Below are 17,975 nucleotides of genomic sequence, written 5' to 3'. Positions count from 1 at the left end.
AAAACGAAAAACGTGCGCATTAACCCCGTGCACGACAGCGCCAACTGGCGTCCATCCCTCTAAATTCAAACAGTCCATGCACACCTACGAGAGCCCCTGAGACAATATTGCCATCGGATTGCTCAAGTCCGGTGTTTCTATACAAATTTTATGAGACTGAGTTACACAACAACAGATAATCTATAAAACAAACTCCAACCAATAGATGGAATAAACACAAAGAATGTGTAGATTCATCCACATAACTGTCCCGGAGGTGTATTATTCCACAAAACAAACTCCATCCGCTTGGCGGAACCAGCACCAAAAAAAAAAAGAAGAAAAACACACAAAAGGGGTGCTCAGTTTCCCCGGACATTCAAACGAATGTTCAGTGAGCCGGCCCATTCGGCTGCAACATGAGTGCAACAAATGACCGAATCACTCCACTGTCTTGCAAGAAATACTCCATGAAACAAACTCCAGTCAACAGGAGGCATAAGCGGCACAAAAAAGAAACAAAAAAGGTGCTCAACTCCTCGAACAGTCAAGTGAATGTTTAGTGAGTCAGTCCATTCGGCTACAACGTGAGTACCACAAAATAACTTACTCAGTCCACTGACTTTATGAAGGACAATGTTTTGCGGCCATCCTTAGCATCTATTCTCAATTTGGCCGGGAAAATCAGTGCAAAAGTGACCTTCCATTGATGTAAGAGTTTCTTGCATTCCTTGAATCGGTCACGTTTCTCTCGAATTCGCAAATTCTGGGAACAAGAAAATTCTGTGGTTCTTCCAAAAAAGCCTTCCTTTACTCCTTGCCTCGCATAACACGAGATCTTTATCGGATGATCTAGGAAATTTGGCCAGAATTGAGGGGCCTGTCTCCCTCAGCGGATCGCTGAGCCGGAACCCTGTGAGCTCACTCGATTTCCAGTTTATGGCCTGTTATGTCAAGCAGATTCCAAAAAAGCCCATCCAGGAATTTCACCATATACTCTTCGGCTTCAGGAATTCCAACGATTCGGACATTATGCAAGTCAGCAATGACCTTCGTCTGCATTGCCGACATGTTCAACAATTCTCGCTGAATTTCCCTCACTTCTCCGGCCAAATCGTGTCCCTGGCTCAAGGCCTCCGGAGGGGTGTCAGCTTGAGCATGTAAGTGTCTTTTAATGTCTCCAGAGTCCAAGGTTTTTGAATTCTTTGACATATTGTCCTCCTAGAACAGTAATGGAACAGAGTGTATCGAATCTCACTGGTTTATATCATTAAAAGTGTTAAAACTAGCAAAGTGCGCAGAGCTCGCAGTTCACACGCCCGAACCTCGCATGCCGTCACGTGACCTCCAGAAATTGAGGTTTTGATGGATGCATATGCTTCAAGAGTAGGCATAAAGTCACCTAAATATGAAATTTAAATAATATAATGGCAAAGTAATGGGTCAAGCCCAGAATGGCAAAACGTTAAGCTTTTAATGGACTCCATAACAAATCACTGGTCAGGAAATTAGCAAGAATTAAACAAATGCACAACTGGTGCAATTCTGTGCCACCATTTGCTCATTAACTTTTGCTGCAGTAAACTGTTTGGGAAAAAGCTGGAAACAGGGAAATTCACATTTAGCCTAAAGTCTTCTTGTATGCACGGGTAAAATTATGATAATGATTTAAATGTTTGATATAAAATTCAAACTAACACATGTCTGGGTGTACAACATTTTCCAAAAATATCTTCTGGGATGTTTTTTTTTTTTTTTTTCCTTAAAGATTACTCATTAGTTGGTGGTCTTCCAAACTGATGCAGCCCATCAAAGGCCTGATAACAAGCTCATAAATGGAACCAGGAGTGATAGAGCAGGGAGAGATCTACAATATGCAGTGTTGTGAGTCCCAAGTTAAAGGAGTGAGAAAATCTGCTCCTAAAAAAGCAAAATATCATGCAGGGGTTGCTGTCAGAGACCACATAGCTGGTCTGCATCAGGCCAACTGTAGCTATTCTGAAGTTTACAAGACCTCAAAGGCAGAGAAAATTCCTATTTCTCTATCATCTATTAAGAGAATAGGTCAACACTTTGAAACAACAGGTGATGTTGCCAGAAAAAAAAGGATCTGGAAGGCCCAAAGCCTCTTCATGCAGGGATGAACACCTGCTGAAATTTACAGTTCTCAAACACAGGAAAAAAATGCTACAAATACTGTCAGCAGAATTCAAGACCTCAGAAAATAAGACTCTTTCAAGGAAAATAAGAGAAGGTTGTCTAATGCAGGTTTTGTGTCTAGAGCACACAGCTCTGCTCATAGTCTTCATCTATACTATTTTAGTAAGGCAACACAAAACATTTGGTTCCTGAAAACATCAAAGAAATTGTTCATCCCAAAATGAAAATTCTAAAAATGATTTACTCACCCACACGTTGTTCAAAACCTATATGCTGTCATTTTTTCAGTGGAACACAAAAGTAGAAATAAAAATTGTTCTTTTTTAAAGAATCTTCATGCAGCTTTTTTTCATACAACAACAACAGTTCATAGTGATCACATCTGTTAAGCTCTAAAACGACAAAAAAGGTGTCCACAGGTCTTGTGCACAACATTACAGTCTTTTGAAATTTCACCCTACCAGCTTAACTTCACCGACCACATCTCTAAAACAGCCCGATCATGTAGTTTTTAAAAAGACCCTTCCTCTCTGAACATGCCACACAACTCCTTGTCCAGTCTCTTATTTAGATTGGATAACTATAATGCTCTCTTAGCAGGCCATACTGCAGGAGCGATCAGGCCTCTGCAAATTATCCAGAATGCAGGAGCATGGCTGGTCTTCAATGAACCCAAGAGAGTGCATGATATACCACTCCATGTTTCTTTACACTGGCTGTCAGTTGCTGCGTGTATCAAGTTCAAGGCTCTAAAGCTGGCATACAGAACAGTCACTGGGTCTGCGCCTGTCTACCTACAATCATTCCTGCAGAGCTAGGTTCTCACAAGAAGGCTGCAGTCTACAAATGAGCTGTGCCTTGTGGTACCAACACAAAGAGGCACTAAATCACTTTCCCGCACTTTCGGCTTCACTGTACCTCGATGGTGGAATGACCTTCCCAACACCATCTGCGAAGGAAACTCCCTTAAAAAAACAGCCAAAGAGATAACTTTTCTGCGAGCACTTAACCCTACACTCAAATACAATTGAAACTTTGTATTGGAGCACTTATCGTCTCCTTTAGATGAATCGCTTTTGTTGTATACTTCCTCATTTTGTAAGCTGCTTTGGATAGAAACATCTGCTAAATTAATACATGTAAATTTGTTGTTCACTGGTAATTTTCTCCTCCCCCAAAGCATGCAATAACAACTTAAATTGAACAACTTTACAGACATGGTCAATATAAGCTGTTGTTGAATGATAAAGAACCGAAAGATTTTTGAAAAAAAAAAATAAAACAATAATCTACTTTTGATTATCTACTAATAAAAAACAGCTTATGTGTTTGGAACAAAAAAAGGGAGAGAAAATAATGAGTGGACTTTTCCTTTAACATTCCTTGAAACAAGTATTCAATTATATTCACAATGTGTCTGTTGTTTTTCAAATGTGTTTGTCTTTTTAGTTTGTTTGGGCAGTTTGTGGAGACTTTAAAGTGTATGTGTATGCTAAAATTTCCAGTCCCACTTTATATTAGGTGTCTTTAACTACTATGTACTTAAGCATTTGATACAACTTACTTATTATGTGCATACATGCTGTAGCATTGTACTTATATTTAATGTACCTGCATTTTAATTACATTTGTACTAACCCTAATCTTGTTACACTGTTAAACTTACTACTAAATCTAACCCTAACCTAACCCTTACCCTAAAATCTAACTCTAACCCCTAACCCTACTCCTAAACCTACCCAAACCTCAACCTCAGTAGCAGCAAATGTGATTCTTGTGAGAATTTAGCAGAACAATTTAGCAGAAGTAATGTTATAAAATAGTAGTTAAAGACACCTAATATAAACTGTGACAAAATTTCCTACATGTGTCTTAAACTTGTCTGAAGTGTTTTAGAGGCATTATTTGTCTCGAACTTGCAAGTGTCAAAAAAGCAACTGATTTCATAAAAATAAAGATGATGTCCATTTTGTAACATTATAGTCATTGTACTGTAGCTATTTTTATGGTTTTGGTTGTTGTTGTCTTGTGTCAAAAAGACGCAATACAAGTTCATTCCTGACCTGTATTTCAAATTGTTACTCATAAAATTTCAGTTCTTTCAGGTATGGTACATTTACTCAAATGTTCATGTATTGCCTGAGTTGTATTAAGGTGTTTCAGTATTTAAAATGTGTTGTACTATAATTTATTTTTCTCATTTGTTTCTTATCGAATTATTGAGAACTGTTCGACATTTTGATACCTAAAACCAAGCCGTGAATCCATTATTTACATTTTGTAACTTCAGTGCAATATTGAGGTCAGTATCCATATAATTGTACAATCAAAGGGATACACATGATTCCAGTTCACAGCTCAAAGTTATTGACAGATTTATTGGCAATTAATCAGATCATTGCATAATAGTTTTAGACAATAATGGGTGAATGTTATGAAATGTATCCAGGTCAAATTTCATCCCACATAATAATACAGTATATTTTGCTTAAAAGAAGTAAATTTTCTCCCAAAATTGTTGTTACTGTAATGCAAAGTGTCAGTTTCTCATTACATTAAAGCATCTAGATATTTGTACTTTTTTTTTTCCAATTCTTACTATTCTCAGTGGTGTCTCAAAATTACTATAATTTTATTAATTTTGCTGTATTGAAATTAGTGCAATACTGCAATCATTTTTGTTATTTAAACCAGCCTAATTAAAAAGCATTATGGATACTACCATTATGTACTGGTATGTAATTTTCAACTGAAATAATGTATCTATTTTCCCTCATTACAGTATTGGTATTTGTTGGGAAAATGTGTCTAGATGTCAAAAAAAAAAAAAAAAAATAATAATAATGTCACAGTGCAAACATATCTAAATGATCCTACAATTAGCTTCATTTTCTTTATGCAAATATATAATATTTCTTCTTTTGACATGGGGGTGAAATATGACCCACACATGTTCTTGTCAGGTTCTTTGTGAGTTTCACCCACATATCTCATATTTAGATACAAAACCTTTTGTTGAGTTTGCATGCATCCACATTGTCACTGCAGCGCACATGAGCTGCATTCCACTTTTTGGCCAAATATTTTGACATTAATAAAAAGTGTTGCATAGATTTGGATTAGTTAATTTTTTTAGTACAACATGGTAACTGCATGCTTTTTTATATTCACTTGTATGTAGATTGTATTAAATGAATAAGCCTCAGTGTATGTGCATTCTGCGTTATTTTCTTGCCTTTGGTGAAGTCAGAAAGCATATTTCATATGTTTTGATATAGTAAATGATATATCTTATTTCTCTCCTTGGATTGTGCCAAATGTTTGAAATCCATTAGATGCTGACCAGGAATGTCCTTTTTTATGCATTCACCTTCCCAGTATATGATGTACAGGAGCGCTTCTCTCTTTCTTGCTCTGCTTTCTGATGTGACCATGATCTTGTTTTGGTAACGAAAATACTCTCTGTAATACATATATATATATATATATATATATATATATAATAGTTTTTTATTCAATTTTTTATTCTTTTTTATTATTAACTATGTTTTGTTGCTGTTTTGTATTGCTGTGCACTGGATGCTCCTATCACCAAGACATATTCCTTGTATGTGTAAGCATACTTGGCAATAAAGCTGATTCTATTTCTGATTCTGATATATATATATATTTTTTTTCTTTTTTTATTTATACATGTATTTTATATATGCATTGCATGTGCACAAATAATTCACGTTTTTGACATTGCTATGAATGCTTAAGCAATAAAACATTGTTTTCTCTATGTTGTGACTATCCTTTGAATGGCTAAAGTGTCATAACATACACTCACGAAAACTTGCCATTCATTTACGTTTATACAGTGAAATTCATGTGCACTCTGTTAGAGTTTTCATTATTTGCACGGGTCACTGCTTATTTCCTGTTTGAGCTCCATCACATATGCGTGATCTTGGCCATGAACCACCTCCATGATGGCCAACGCCTGCAACAAAAACACCATTATTACTCACTGCTGGTCAGTTAGTCATGAAATTACAACATTCCTGGAAGTTTTCTTCCAAAACACAAATTATATACTTAAATCTGATTCCCCGCACGAAAGGTTACTTGTCTTTAAATAATAATCTGATAGAGCAAGATACTTTAATGTGATATATATATACAGTATATATAAATGTACATAAAACTTAGAGGTAGTTTACCCAAAAATGAAAATTCTCCTATTATTTTATTTTCACCCTCCAAACCATAAGACTTTCTTCTGTAAAAAACAAAAGGAAATGTTTAGCAGAATGTTTTTACAGTCCACACTGCTCCAAAAAGGACTACATTTATGTACTATAAAATCTGTACAACTCATGAGCTATATTTCAAGACTTCTGAAATCATACTATAGCTTTGTGTACTAGGTTTGACGTCAAAGACAAGATCCATGAGAACCAATAACATCACTGACGTCAAACCTGGTGTGATGCATCTTGATGCCATATTTGAACTAAACGTATATGAGAATGAAATTTGAGAGCTTTGGTGGAGCTGAGGATTTTCAGTGAAAAACAACTTAAATATTGGTCTTTTCTTCACATAAAGCTGTCGTATGACTTCAGAAGACTTTGAATATAGTGCATGGAGTTGTATCAACTATATTTATGATACTTTAATGGTGCTTTTTTGTAGATTGGCATCTCCAGTTACCATTCATTTTTATTCATTGAATGAAAAAGAGCACCATGAACATTCTGCTTTTATGTTCCACTGACAAAAGTCATACAGGTTTGGAGTGACATGAGGGTGAGTAAATAATGGCAGATTGTTTTGTTTTTTTTATTATCCCTTCAACCCATCCGGTCCAATTGATGTCCATTTTGCCGGAACATTGTGCTTATACCTTTTGAAGGGTGTTGATGCCAGTGGACTTTCTGTTGAGAGCGATGTACAGTCTGCCCAATTTTAGATACATTGATGCTATATTCAGAGAGAATGCTGGGTAAAGCACACTACAAAGAAAACACTGAGGTTAGTAAAGGCTGGTAAACAATATGCACAGATATACAGTGGCCCCAAAAAGTATTTATATACTTCATACTTAAAATTCACTCTTAAAAAAAAAAATCACACTTAAAAATGTATGATTTTATTTGCATTACAATATATCAAAGCAAATGTCATCTACAGAGTAACCACAGGTTAAGGTCAGCACCTTGATTCAAATGTGTGTGGGTGTGTGTGTGTTTTTTTTTTTTTTTTTTTGTAAGTACTCACTAAAGTAATGCACCACTAATTTATTATTTTACAGACTTTACTGATTACTTAATCAATAAAGCAATTATACAAATTTATTTTAAATTACGTACTGTCTAAAACACCTTTCACAGAAAAGTTTTTTTTTTCACTCAACGAATTAAAAATAATATCTAAATTCCTCATCGTTCATTGTCGCACACAATTTATACACTCAGCACCTCGCATTTGTTCCTTAAAATGACTCGTTAGAGGGCGCAAACATTTCAGTTGTCACAAAAACACAAATGTACATATGAACATAATTAATGTTTTAAATGTATTTGTGGTGAGCAGGGCGGAGCCAAGCGGCATCTGGGCAGAACAAGGCCGGGAAGATAAGTGGCGAATGACTTCCACTTGCGCGCCACACCGGCCTCACTTTTCAGCGAGGAGAGGCGGGAGGCGGGAGTATTTAAGGAGAAGAGACAGTGGCAGACGGGAAAGAGATGCACGAAGCTTGTCCGCGTTCATGGGTGTGTTTTATGATTTCACGTAGTTGGCTGAAAAGCAGTGCCTGTTTTTGTTTCTTTATACACTGAAAAGTGTTATTAAATGTTTATGTGTTTGTCAAGCCGGTCCCAGCTTCCTCCTTTGCCATCATTAATTGTTACAGTATTCTACATCTTTTTTTATTTATTTATTTATTTATTTTTTATTCAAATATGTGTAATCCAATTAAAGGAATAGTTCACCCAAAAATGAAAATAATCATCATTTACTCACTCTCATGCCATCCCAGATGTGTATGACTTTCTTCTGCTGAACACAAACAAAGATTTTTAGAAGAATATCTCAGCTCTGTAGTTCCATACAATGCAAGTGAATGGTGGCCAGAGCTCTGAAGGTCCAAAAATCACATAAAGGCATCATATAAGTAATCCATACGACTCAAGTGGTTTAATCAGTATCTTCTGAAGTAATCCAATCGGTTTTGGGTGAGAACAAACCATAATATAACTCCTGTTTCACTGTACATCTTTCCATTGCAGTCTGTAGGCACGATCATGATTTCAAGCTCAATTACACTTTCTAGTGCTTGATGCATGCTCAGAGCACTAGATGGCACAATTACACTATAGGAAGTGTAATCAAGCTTGAAATTGTGATTGTGCCACAGACTGCAATGGAAAGATGTACAGTGATCACCAAAGAGACTGCAGTCAAGATTTATTGTGAAAAGGAGTTACATTTTGGTCTGTTCTCATCTAAAATCGATTGGTTCACTTCAGAAGACATTTATTAAACCACTGGAGTCATATTGATTACTTTTATGAAGACTTAATGTGATTTCCCTATCTGTCACTCACTCGACGTTGGTGTCGATGTAGTGACACTAGGGGTCACTCTTGGGAGCCCGAGAAACCTCTGGTCTTTGATAAAAGGCCAATGAAAATTGGCGAGTGGTATTTGCATGCCACTTCCCCGAACATACGGGTATAAAAGGAGCTGGTATGCAACCACTCATTCAGATTTTCTCTTCGGAGCCGAACGGTCATGCTCATTGAGCTGAATACTACTGTTCATTCACCTGCTGGATCTGACGGCGCATTTCAGCGGCTTCTCCCTCCTCTGCACTGGTGCACTGCAGAGAACGCCCCTGGGCGCTTCGGCAGAAAAACTAGAGAGTATATTTTCTGAAAGAGCATTTTTCCCCTCTAAAAGAGTATATATTTCTCTAAAAGAGCGCACACACGGAACGTCTTTTTAAAGACGCGTCTTTTTAAAGATGCTTTTCCGATTGTGTGTTATTCCTGGTTGTGCTCGTTATCTCTCGCCTTCTAACGGTCACGATCACTGTCTTTCGTGTCTGGGCCCTGCTCACGCGGAGACAGCGTTCGTGGATGGTCACATTCTCATTGCGAGAATGTGTCCATGGCAACGTTGCGGTCGCGGCTCGCCTTCGTAAGGAAGCGAGCCACCCCAGAGGCTCCCGCCTCGGTCCTTTTACCCACGGGTTTGAGGCCAGCGCGGCTAGCACTGGGGGCGATTTGGGGACCCCAATGGGACCGCCTCCGCCGGGTATCCCCCCGCAGAACTCCCATTCCCCAGCACGCTCGTCTGCCCCGATCGGGCTTCCGGGTGAGTCCGCTGGCTCGTCTCACGGCGAGTTCGACCTCTTATTCGGAGCCCGTGAAAGTGATGAGCTCTCGAGCGCAGCATCGGAGAGCGGGCTCGTCCAGTCGGAAGCCTCGGCTGGGCTCCTCCCTTCGGGGTCGATCGCCCAGTCACAGGCTGATGCGGAGGTGACGACATGCTTTCCCGGACAGCCGCGAGCGTCGGTTAGAGTGGATTTCACCGCTCTTCCCTGAACCCTCGCGGCTCTGTGATTGGTTCTGGGGCTCGCGGCGCCGCTCAAAGCCACGCCCCGCCCCGTTCCTTTCTTCCCGGAAGTGCATGAAGAGCTGGCAAGATCGTGGGAGGCACCTTTTACTGCCCGGTCCCAATCTTTTCAGCTTCCCCGCTCTCACTACCCTCGATGGTGGGGCGGCCAAGGGTTATTCGGCAATCCCCCGGTGGATAAAGGCGCTCGCGGTGCACCTATGCCCGCAGAGCGCCGCCACCTGGCGTGGGTGCCCAAAGCCCCCGTCCAAGGCCTGTAGGTTTATGTCGTCTCTGACGGTCAAAGCCTACGGCGCTGCTGGACAAGCCGCCTCCGCCCTGCACACCATGGCTCTCCTGCAAGTCCGCCAAGGCGCTAAAGGAACTGCACGAGGGTAGTTCCGCCCCGGGATTGATGCAGGAACTGCGCTCGGCGACCAACCTCGCTCTCCGAGCGACGGAGGTCACGGCGCGGTCTCCCGGGCGGACGATGGCCACACTAGTGGTCCAGGAGCGCCACCTTTGGCTCAACCTGGTCGAGATGGGTGAGGCCGACAGGACACGATTCCTTGCTGCCCCCATTTTCCAGGCGGGCCTATTCGGCGACACTGTCGAGGACTTTGCCCAGCAGTTCTCGATGGTAGAGCAGTAGATGGATGTTAGCCGGCTTGTCCTGCCCCGGCGTGGCTCAAGATCCCCCCATCTACTCATCGCCGAGGGCGTCCCCCTGCGGTGACTGCACCGGCTCCGCCGCAGCCCGCCCCTCCGGCCCGGCCCCGGCGTGGAGCCCACCGCAGGAAGCCGACGCCACCCGTCTCACAGCCGGCACCGAAGAACCCACGGAGGTCTTCGAAGCGCCCCTGAGACGGGTGACCCAGGGACAACGAAACCCGCTGCTCTGGAGCTGGTAAGCAGATCTTCTTTTTGTTACCTTTTGCATTTAATTGCGCTGCATGCCCAAGTGGCTGCAGTACTCAAGAGCTCCGCAAGAGTGGTTTCCTTGTTCCCTGGGTCACATATTCGGTGTGTACGGCTGGCATCACGACCACCGTCCACCACTCCATTTGGCAGCTTGGCGCTCCAGCGGCGGTCTCCCGCCCTGAGCGCCCAGCTGTGGCACAAATCCGCCCCCGATGTGACAGTCTCCACGGGTCATGAGGACAGGCCTCTTCCTCCCCCGTCCCAGGCTGTTCCGGGGGTGGTCACAAGGAGCCAGGTAAGTGCTTCGATGTCCTCGGACTCAGCACGGCCACGATGTGGTGTGGCACCTCAAGCTCCGCCCCGCCGCGAGGCCCCACCCTCCGGTACATCCGATGACGTTGTCCCTTTGGTCCCCCTTGCGCGGACCTCGGGTGCATGGCTTGCGCTTTCCAGTCCGTCGCGAGGGCTGGTCCGGACCGTCTGACTCGGCTGCACGATTCACTTCGCTGGGCATCCGCCCAGGTCCAGCGGTGTCCACTTCACCTTGGTGAAAGATGGAAACGCTGCTACCTTGCGCGGAGATCGCTACCCTCCTACGGAAGAACGCGATAGAACCTGTCCCTCCAGCCGAGATGAAGAGGGGGTTTTACAGCCCCTACTTCATTGTACCAGAAAAAAGGCGGTGGGTTGCGGCCAATCTTGGACCTGCGAGTACTGAACCGGGCCTTACACAGACTCCCGTTCAAGATGCTGACGCAAAGACGCATTCTAGCGAGCGTCCGGCATCAAGATTGGTTCGCGGAGGTAGACCCGAAGGATGCGTACTTTCACGTCTCGATCCTTCCTCGACACAGACCCTTCCTGCGGTTTGCGTTCGAGGGTCAGGCGTATCGGTACAAGTCCTCCCTTTCGGCCTGTCCCTGTCTCCTCGCGTCTTTACGAAGATCGCAGAGGCTGCCCTTGCCCCGTTAAGGGAGGTGGGCATTCGCATTCTCAACTATCTCGACGACTGGCTAATCCTAGCTCACTCTCGAGACGGGTTATGCGCACACAGGGACCTGGGGCTCTCACACCTCAGCCGACTAGGGCTTCGGGTCAGCTGGGAAAAGAGCAAGCTTCTCCCGGTTCAGAGCATCTCTTTTCTCGGTTTGGAGTTGGACTCAGTCTCCTTGACGGCGCACCTTACGAACGAGCGCGCCCAGTCGGTGCTGGCCTGTTTGAAGGCGTTCAAACAGAAAACAGCGGTTCCACTGAAACATTTTCAGAGGCTCCTGGGGCATATGGCGTCCTCGGCGGTGGCCACCCCGCTCGGGTTGATGCATATGAGGCCGCTTCAGCACTGGCTCCAGACTCGAGTCCCGAGACGGGCATGGCGCCACGGGACACACCGCGTGGCCATTACGTCGGTCTGTCACCGTCTTTTCAGCCCTTGGACCGACCTCTCGTTTCCACGAGCAGGTGTTCCGCTAGAACTGGTCTCCAGGCGCGTCGTGGTCACAACAGACGCCTCCAAAATGGGCTGGGGCGCTGTTGGCAACGGGCACGCAGCTGCCGGCCTCTAGACGGGTCCGCAGCTGCGTTGGCACATCAACTGCCTCGAGTTACTGGCAATTCTGCTCGCCCTGCGGAGGTTCCGGCCGTTGATCCAGGGCAAGCACGTGCTAGTTCGGACAGACAGCACGGCAGCGGTAGCATATGTCAACCGCCAAGGCGGTCTGCGCTCCCGCTGTATGTCATAACTCGCCCGCCGTCTCCTCCAACGGAGTTAGCAGCACCAAGTCGCTGCAAGTCACTCACATCCCAGGCAACCTCAACACTTCGGCGGACGCGCCGTAACAACAGGTTACCCTCAAGGGAGAGTGGAGACTCCACCTTCAGGTGGTCCAGCTGATTTGGAGTCGATTCAGTCAGGCACAGGTGCACCTGTTCGCCTCCCAAGAATCCTCCCACTGCCCGCTCTGGTACGCCCTCACCGAGGCCTTCCTCGGCATAGACGCGCTGGCACACAGCTGGTCCCCTGGCATTCGCAAATATGCGTTTTCCCCAGTGAGCCTGCTCGCACAGACCCTGTGCAAGGTCAGGGAGGACGAGGAGAAGGTCGTCCTGGTAAGCACCCTACTGGCCCGCCCAGACGTGGTGCTCGGACCTCACGCTCCTCGTGACAGCTCCCCCCGGGCAAATTCCCCTGAGAAAGGCCCTTCTTTCTCAGGGAAGGGGCACCATCCAGCACCCGCGCCCAGACCTCTGGAATCTCCATGTCTGGCCCCTGGACGGGATGCGGAAGACCTAAGCTGTCTCCCACCTGCGTTGGTAGACACATTCACTCAGGCTAGGGCTCCCTCTACGAGGCGCCTGTATGCCTTTAAGTGGTGTCTGTTCGCTAAGTGGTGTTCTTCCCATCAGGAAGACCCCCAGAGGTGCGCAGTCAGATCAGTGTTTTCCTTCCTGCAAGAGAGGTTGGAAGGGAGGCTGTCCCCTTCCACCTTGAAGGTGTACGTTGCTGCCATAGCAGCACACCATGACGCAGTCGACGGTGAGTCCTTAGGGAAGCATGATCTGATCATCAGGTTCCTAAGAGGCACCAGGAGGCTGAATCCCTCCAGGCCACACCTTGTTCCCTCATCGGACCTCTGTAGTTTTTCAGGGTCTACAGAGAGCCCCCTTTGAGTTTTGCAGTTAGCCGGGCTTAAGGCACTCTCCTTGAAGACTGCCCTCCTGACTGCGCTCACTTCCATCAAGAGGGTAGGTGACCTGCAAGCGTTCTCTGTCAGCGAAACGTGCCTGGAGTTCGGTCCGGGCTATTCTCACGTGATCCTGAGACCCCCGACCGGGCTATGTGCCCAAGGTTCCCACCACTCCTTTTAGAGACCAGTTGGTGAACCTGCAAGCGCTGCCCCAGGAGGAGGCAGACCCAGCCCTGGCGTTGCTGTGTCCGGTGCGCGCTTTGCGCATCTATTTGGATCGCACGCAGAGCTTTAGACTCTCTGAGCAGCTCTTTGTCTGCTTCGGTGCACAGCGGAAAGGAAGCGCTGTCTCCAAGCAGAGGATCGCCCACTGGCTCATTGACGCCATAACTATGGCATGTCTCGCCCAAAACATGCCGCCCCCGGTAGGGCTACGAGCCCATTCTACTCGTGGTGTAGCAGCTTCTTGGGCCCTGGCCAGAGGTGCCTCTCTAACAGACATTGCAGAGCAGCGGGCTGGGCAACACCCAACACCTTTGCAAGGTTCTACAACCTCCGGGTGGAACCGGTTTCGTCCCAGGTAGTGGCACGCAACACAAGCGGATAAGCCCGGGATAGCCGGCCAGGTGTATCGCTTGCACATAGCGCCTTCCACCTCCTTATGAGCTGAAGACGTGCGCTGTTAATTCCCAGTAGTGTTCACAAAGGTTGTTCCCTGGTTGACTTCCTCCGAGCCCTGTGGCAGTCGAGTTTTCGGAGAGACTCGCTGCCGGCCCAGTACACGCGCTAACTAAGAGCCCGGTTCTGGGGTAGGTGCTCCGCATGTGGCGGTTCCCTGTAAGGCTAACCCCATGCGATCTATATCTTCCGCTAGTTCATTTCCCTACTGGCAAACTGCGTCTTCCTTGGGCAGAGCCCCTCAGTCTCCATGTTGTAGTAACTCCTCCCCCATTGGGTAGGATCTACCTTGAAGGCTCTCCACATGGTTGGAAAGACCATGTGATGTATTCTTCCACTTAAATATCCCCCCCTCTCTTGGGGCGAGGTGTGGTCTCCGCGGTGTCCTCCCCTTGGGAGGGACACCCCCCGACTAGACCTGGCGGCCCAGTCGGATAATCCCCCTTCTTTTTTAGGGAGTGGAAAAAGAGAAGGGGAAAGAGGCCATGACTGGGTTAAGCCTGTCTCTATCTCTGGGTAGTCGACTTGTCCCCAAAAAGGGCCGTTCGACACTCATAACTGTGTTGGGGGAGGTTACGTGTCGACCTGGTGTGCTGGCTATGAGGCACACAGCAAGTCTGCCCACCACACACCGCCAGTTCACGTAACACAGTTCAGCCTTGTGGCGTTTTGTATAGGGACCCCTAGTGTCACTACATCGACACCAACGTCGAGTGAGTGACAGATAGGGAACGTCATGGTTACTGGTGTAACCTCCGTTCCCTGATGGAGGGAACGAGACATTGGTCCCTCCTGCCACAACGCTGAACTACCCGCTGAAATGGCCGGACCTTATATCGGCTCCTCAGCGTAAAACCTGAATGAGTGGTTGCATACCAGCTCCTTTTATACCCGTATGTTCGGGGGAGTGGCATGCAAATACCACTCGCCAATTTTCATTGGCCTTTTATCAAAGACCAGAGGTGTCTCGGGCTCCCAAGAGTGACCCCTAGTGTCACTACATCGACACCAACGTCTCGTTCCCTCCATCAGGGAACGGAGGTTACACCAGTAACCATGACGATTTGGACCTTCAGAGTTCTGGCCACCATTCACTTACAGAGCTGAAATGTTCTTCTAAAAATCTTTGTTTGTGTTCAGCAGAAGAAAGAAAGTCATACACATCTGAGTACTGTACACATCTGAGTAAATGATGAAATAATTTGTATTTTTGGGTAACTTTCCTTTTAATGTACTTAAAAGTAATTAATTTAATTGAAAGTCAGTAACTGTAATCAGATTACAAGAATTCAAAATGTAGTTACATTTTTTAAAGTGATTACAGTAACTAATTACTTTGCAAGCATCAACAGATTACACACTTATGGAGGTTCCATACACAGCACAAGTAATAAGTCAAATTATCTACAAGTTGTTGCAGCTCTATTTCAAACCTAACTAGCTTTTTCTGGGAATTGTTTTGCTTAATGTGTGTGAGTGTGTGTGCTGTCTTTCTTTAAAATTAAAAACATTTTTCAATGTTACACTCATACATTTTTAACTGTGGCAGAAGTATCCAAACACTTTTGTGGCCACTGTATAAATCACATGAGTGTATGTGTGTTTATTTACCTGTATGGCTCAATGACTTTCTCCCCATATCGAACCGCTGCACCATAGTTGTCCATGAAGAGGCAGACGCCCATAGCCTGATACATCATATGCAGCATGTAAACGTTGGAGTCTTCAAACACGGCACTCATCTTATCAATGCTAAGCTCACACATCTCCAACAACTCCGCAGGACGTCAACAAATGTCAAGATACAATAAACCTCAATATTTGACTCCACTTTAAGGTATTTAATGACCTCACATATGACTATAGGGTATTAAAACTGACTTTATAGTTTACAGAAAAATGTAAATTCTGTCATCATTTACCTTCACATTTTTCCGAACGTGTACAGAAGAAAGTCATACATGTTTGTAATGACATGAGGGTGAGAATTTTCATTGCAGAATTTATTTTTTTAACTGTTCGTTTAAAGGGGTCATATCATAAGGAATGTTTTTTTTTTTTTTTTTATCTTTTGAGATAAAAGAGCTTGATTTACTAAAAAAACATAGAAAAACTTTCAGAACTCAAAACAAACTACATGACCACTCAAAACACATGACCGCCACATTCACATGTCAATGACACCTATTTGGCGATCAGCAACTTGGCCCGTCACCAGAAGAACTAATGTTAAGAGCAAAATATTGTAAAGTATGTCAAAGCTTGTGCTGTTTCTGTCTGTGTGTTGCACCTGCCTCTCTGGAGATCATTCAGAAGAATTCCAACATTAAAAACAAGCAGCTGATGTTTATTTTGAACAAGATCCCTAATTATTTCTCTCTGATCTTAACAGTTTGAGCTGCATATTTCAGCACATATAACTTGATGAATCTGATATGGCCCCTTTAAGTATCAGCATTATGGATTGAAAATTATTTAGCACTGCAAGTTTGCAATTCATTTTCTCAATACAAAGAGACATGAGTGCCATAAAAGGATATTTTTGTCATGTTTGGCCCTGCGGAAGTTTTCAATGGTGTTCCGAGCGTAACGCATCATATCCTTGATCTCATTCTCAGTGATGTCATCACTCAGCTTCCTCACCTTCATTTTAATGAAATCCTACATGCACACATAAGATTATAATAATATAATATAATATAATATAAAATGTATGCAACAGGTGTAAATGATGTGGAGTAAAAGCAGAGTGGAAATACAGTTGTGTGAGGAGCAGGTTTTTTTTAAAAGTCTCTTGTATACACAAGAGACTTTCAGAAATCTCTCTCTCTCCAAACATGTACACACACCATGGATTTGGTTGTGCATTCTTTGCAGTTACAGTTGAAGTAGTAGACATTGCGCAGTCTCTCGATCCTGTCCTCTGTGGGGTACAGCAGATCTATATAACTGGTGTATATCTACAGACACGCACACACACACACACACACACACACACACAGAAATATCAGTAAGATCCGGACAACAGCAGAGTTGAACATCAGGTTTATAAAAGCCTCTTTTGAACTGAATCTCAATTATCCACTTACAGCAGTCATTAGTGTAACTAGAGCATGTTGGGTAATCCAAAAGTTACATGTTATGTTGGATTACGTGTAATACAATGGTATGTGTGGCACCTTGAAGTTTTTGGACATAAAAATAGCTCAGAAATTTGCATCATCAGTGTTAGGGTTCTCCAAGTTCATCACCCATTTCACTCACTTTTACATTATGTGTAACAATACTGTATCATTCATCACAAGCCCTTTCAACATTGAATCATGTGCAGGATATGAATTCTAGATATATGCAATTCAGTTTTTACAAGTTAAAAAGCAAATTTGTGAAATCAGCAATGGAATTCCTACTACAGAAAATGCAAATTCTTGATATCAGTAATTATGCTTGCTTTGGTAAAAATGTTAATTCTTGATATAAAAAATGATGTAATTACTCACAAAATACCCATTCATGATATAATTTTTTTTAATTTCAACTAGTAAAGAGTCATTTTTTATATCTGTAATTGCATTTTTACTAGTAGAATTTTACAATGACCTGTCATTCACTACTGTTCAAAATGCAATTACAGATACCTATAATTAATTTAAATCACGTAGCCGAGTTGGACGGTCCGGATCAGCCATCGCGACGGATTGGAAAGCGCAATATACGCATCCAAGTTCCGCGCAAGGGGGACCAAGTGGACAACATCATCGGACGTACCGGCAGGTGGGGCCTCGCGGCAGACATTCAAAACTACAATGGCGGACTACAGAACTGTGTTTGTGCTGCTCAAGATTTTGAGTTTATTGACGCTTCTCCAGCAAAGTAATTGTAGTAATAAAGCAAACTCATCGTCCGTCCAGACAAAATTGCTCGATGCTTTCACCATCTTCATTGTTT

At 44.0% G+C, this 17,975-nt stretch overlaps 1 protein-coding gene across 1 annotated transcript in view; it reads right to left on the bottom strand.

Moving 5' to 3' along the window:
• Positions 1-4,497: 4,497 nt before the first annotated feature.
• The window catches only part of smyd2b (SET and MYND domain containing 2b), a 60,780-nt gene continuing 47,302 nt past the window's right edge, over positions 4,498-17,975 (bottom strand). The window contains exons 8-12 of the mRNA XM_051654832.1: positions 16,877-16,987; positions 16,568-16,688; positions 15,639-15,813; positions 7,031-7,139; positions 4,498-6,124 (exon numbers count right to left, since the gene is read on the bottom strand). Coding sequence (XP_051510792.1) covers positions 6,035-6,124; positions 7,031-7,139; positions 15,639-15,813; positions 16,568-16,688; positions 16,877-16,987 — 606 coding nt within the window. The 3' untranslated portion in view covers positions 4,498-6,034. The remainder of the gene's footprint in view (positions 6,125-7,030; positions 7,140-15,638; positions 15,814-16,567; positions 16,689-16,876; positions 16,988-17,975) is intronic.

This window comes from Myxocyprinus asiaticus, chromosome 25 (genome assembly GCF_019703515.2).
Source record: "Myxocyprinus asiaticus isolate MX2 ecotype Aquarium Trade chromosome 25, UBuf_Myxa_2, whole genome shotgun sequence".
NCBI lineage: Eukaryota > Metazoa > Chordata > Actinopteri > Cypriniformes > Catostomidae > Myxocyprinus > Myxocyprinus asiaticus.
Note: the sequence above shows the minus strand (reverse complement) of the source record. Positions and strands in the feature narration are given on the sequence as shown.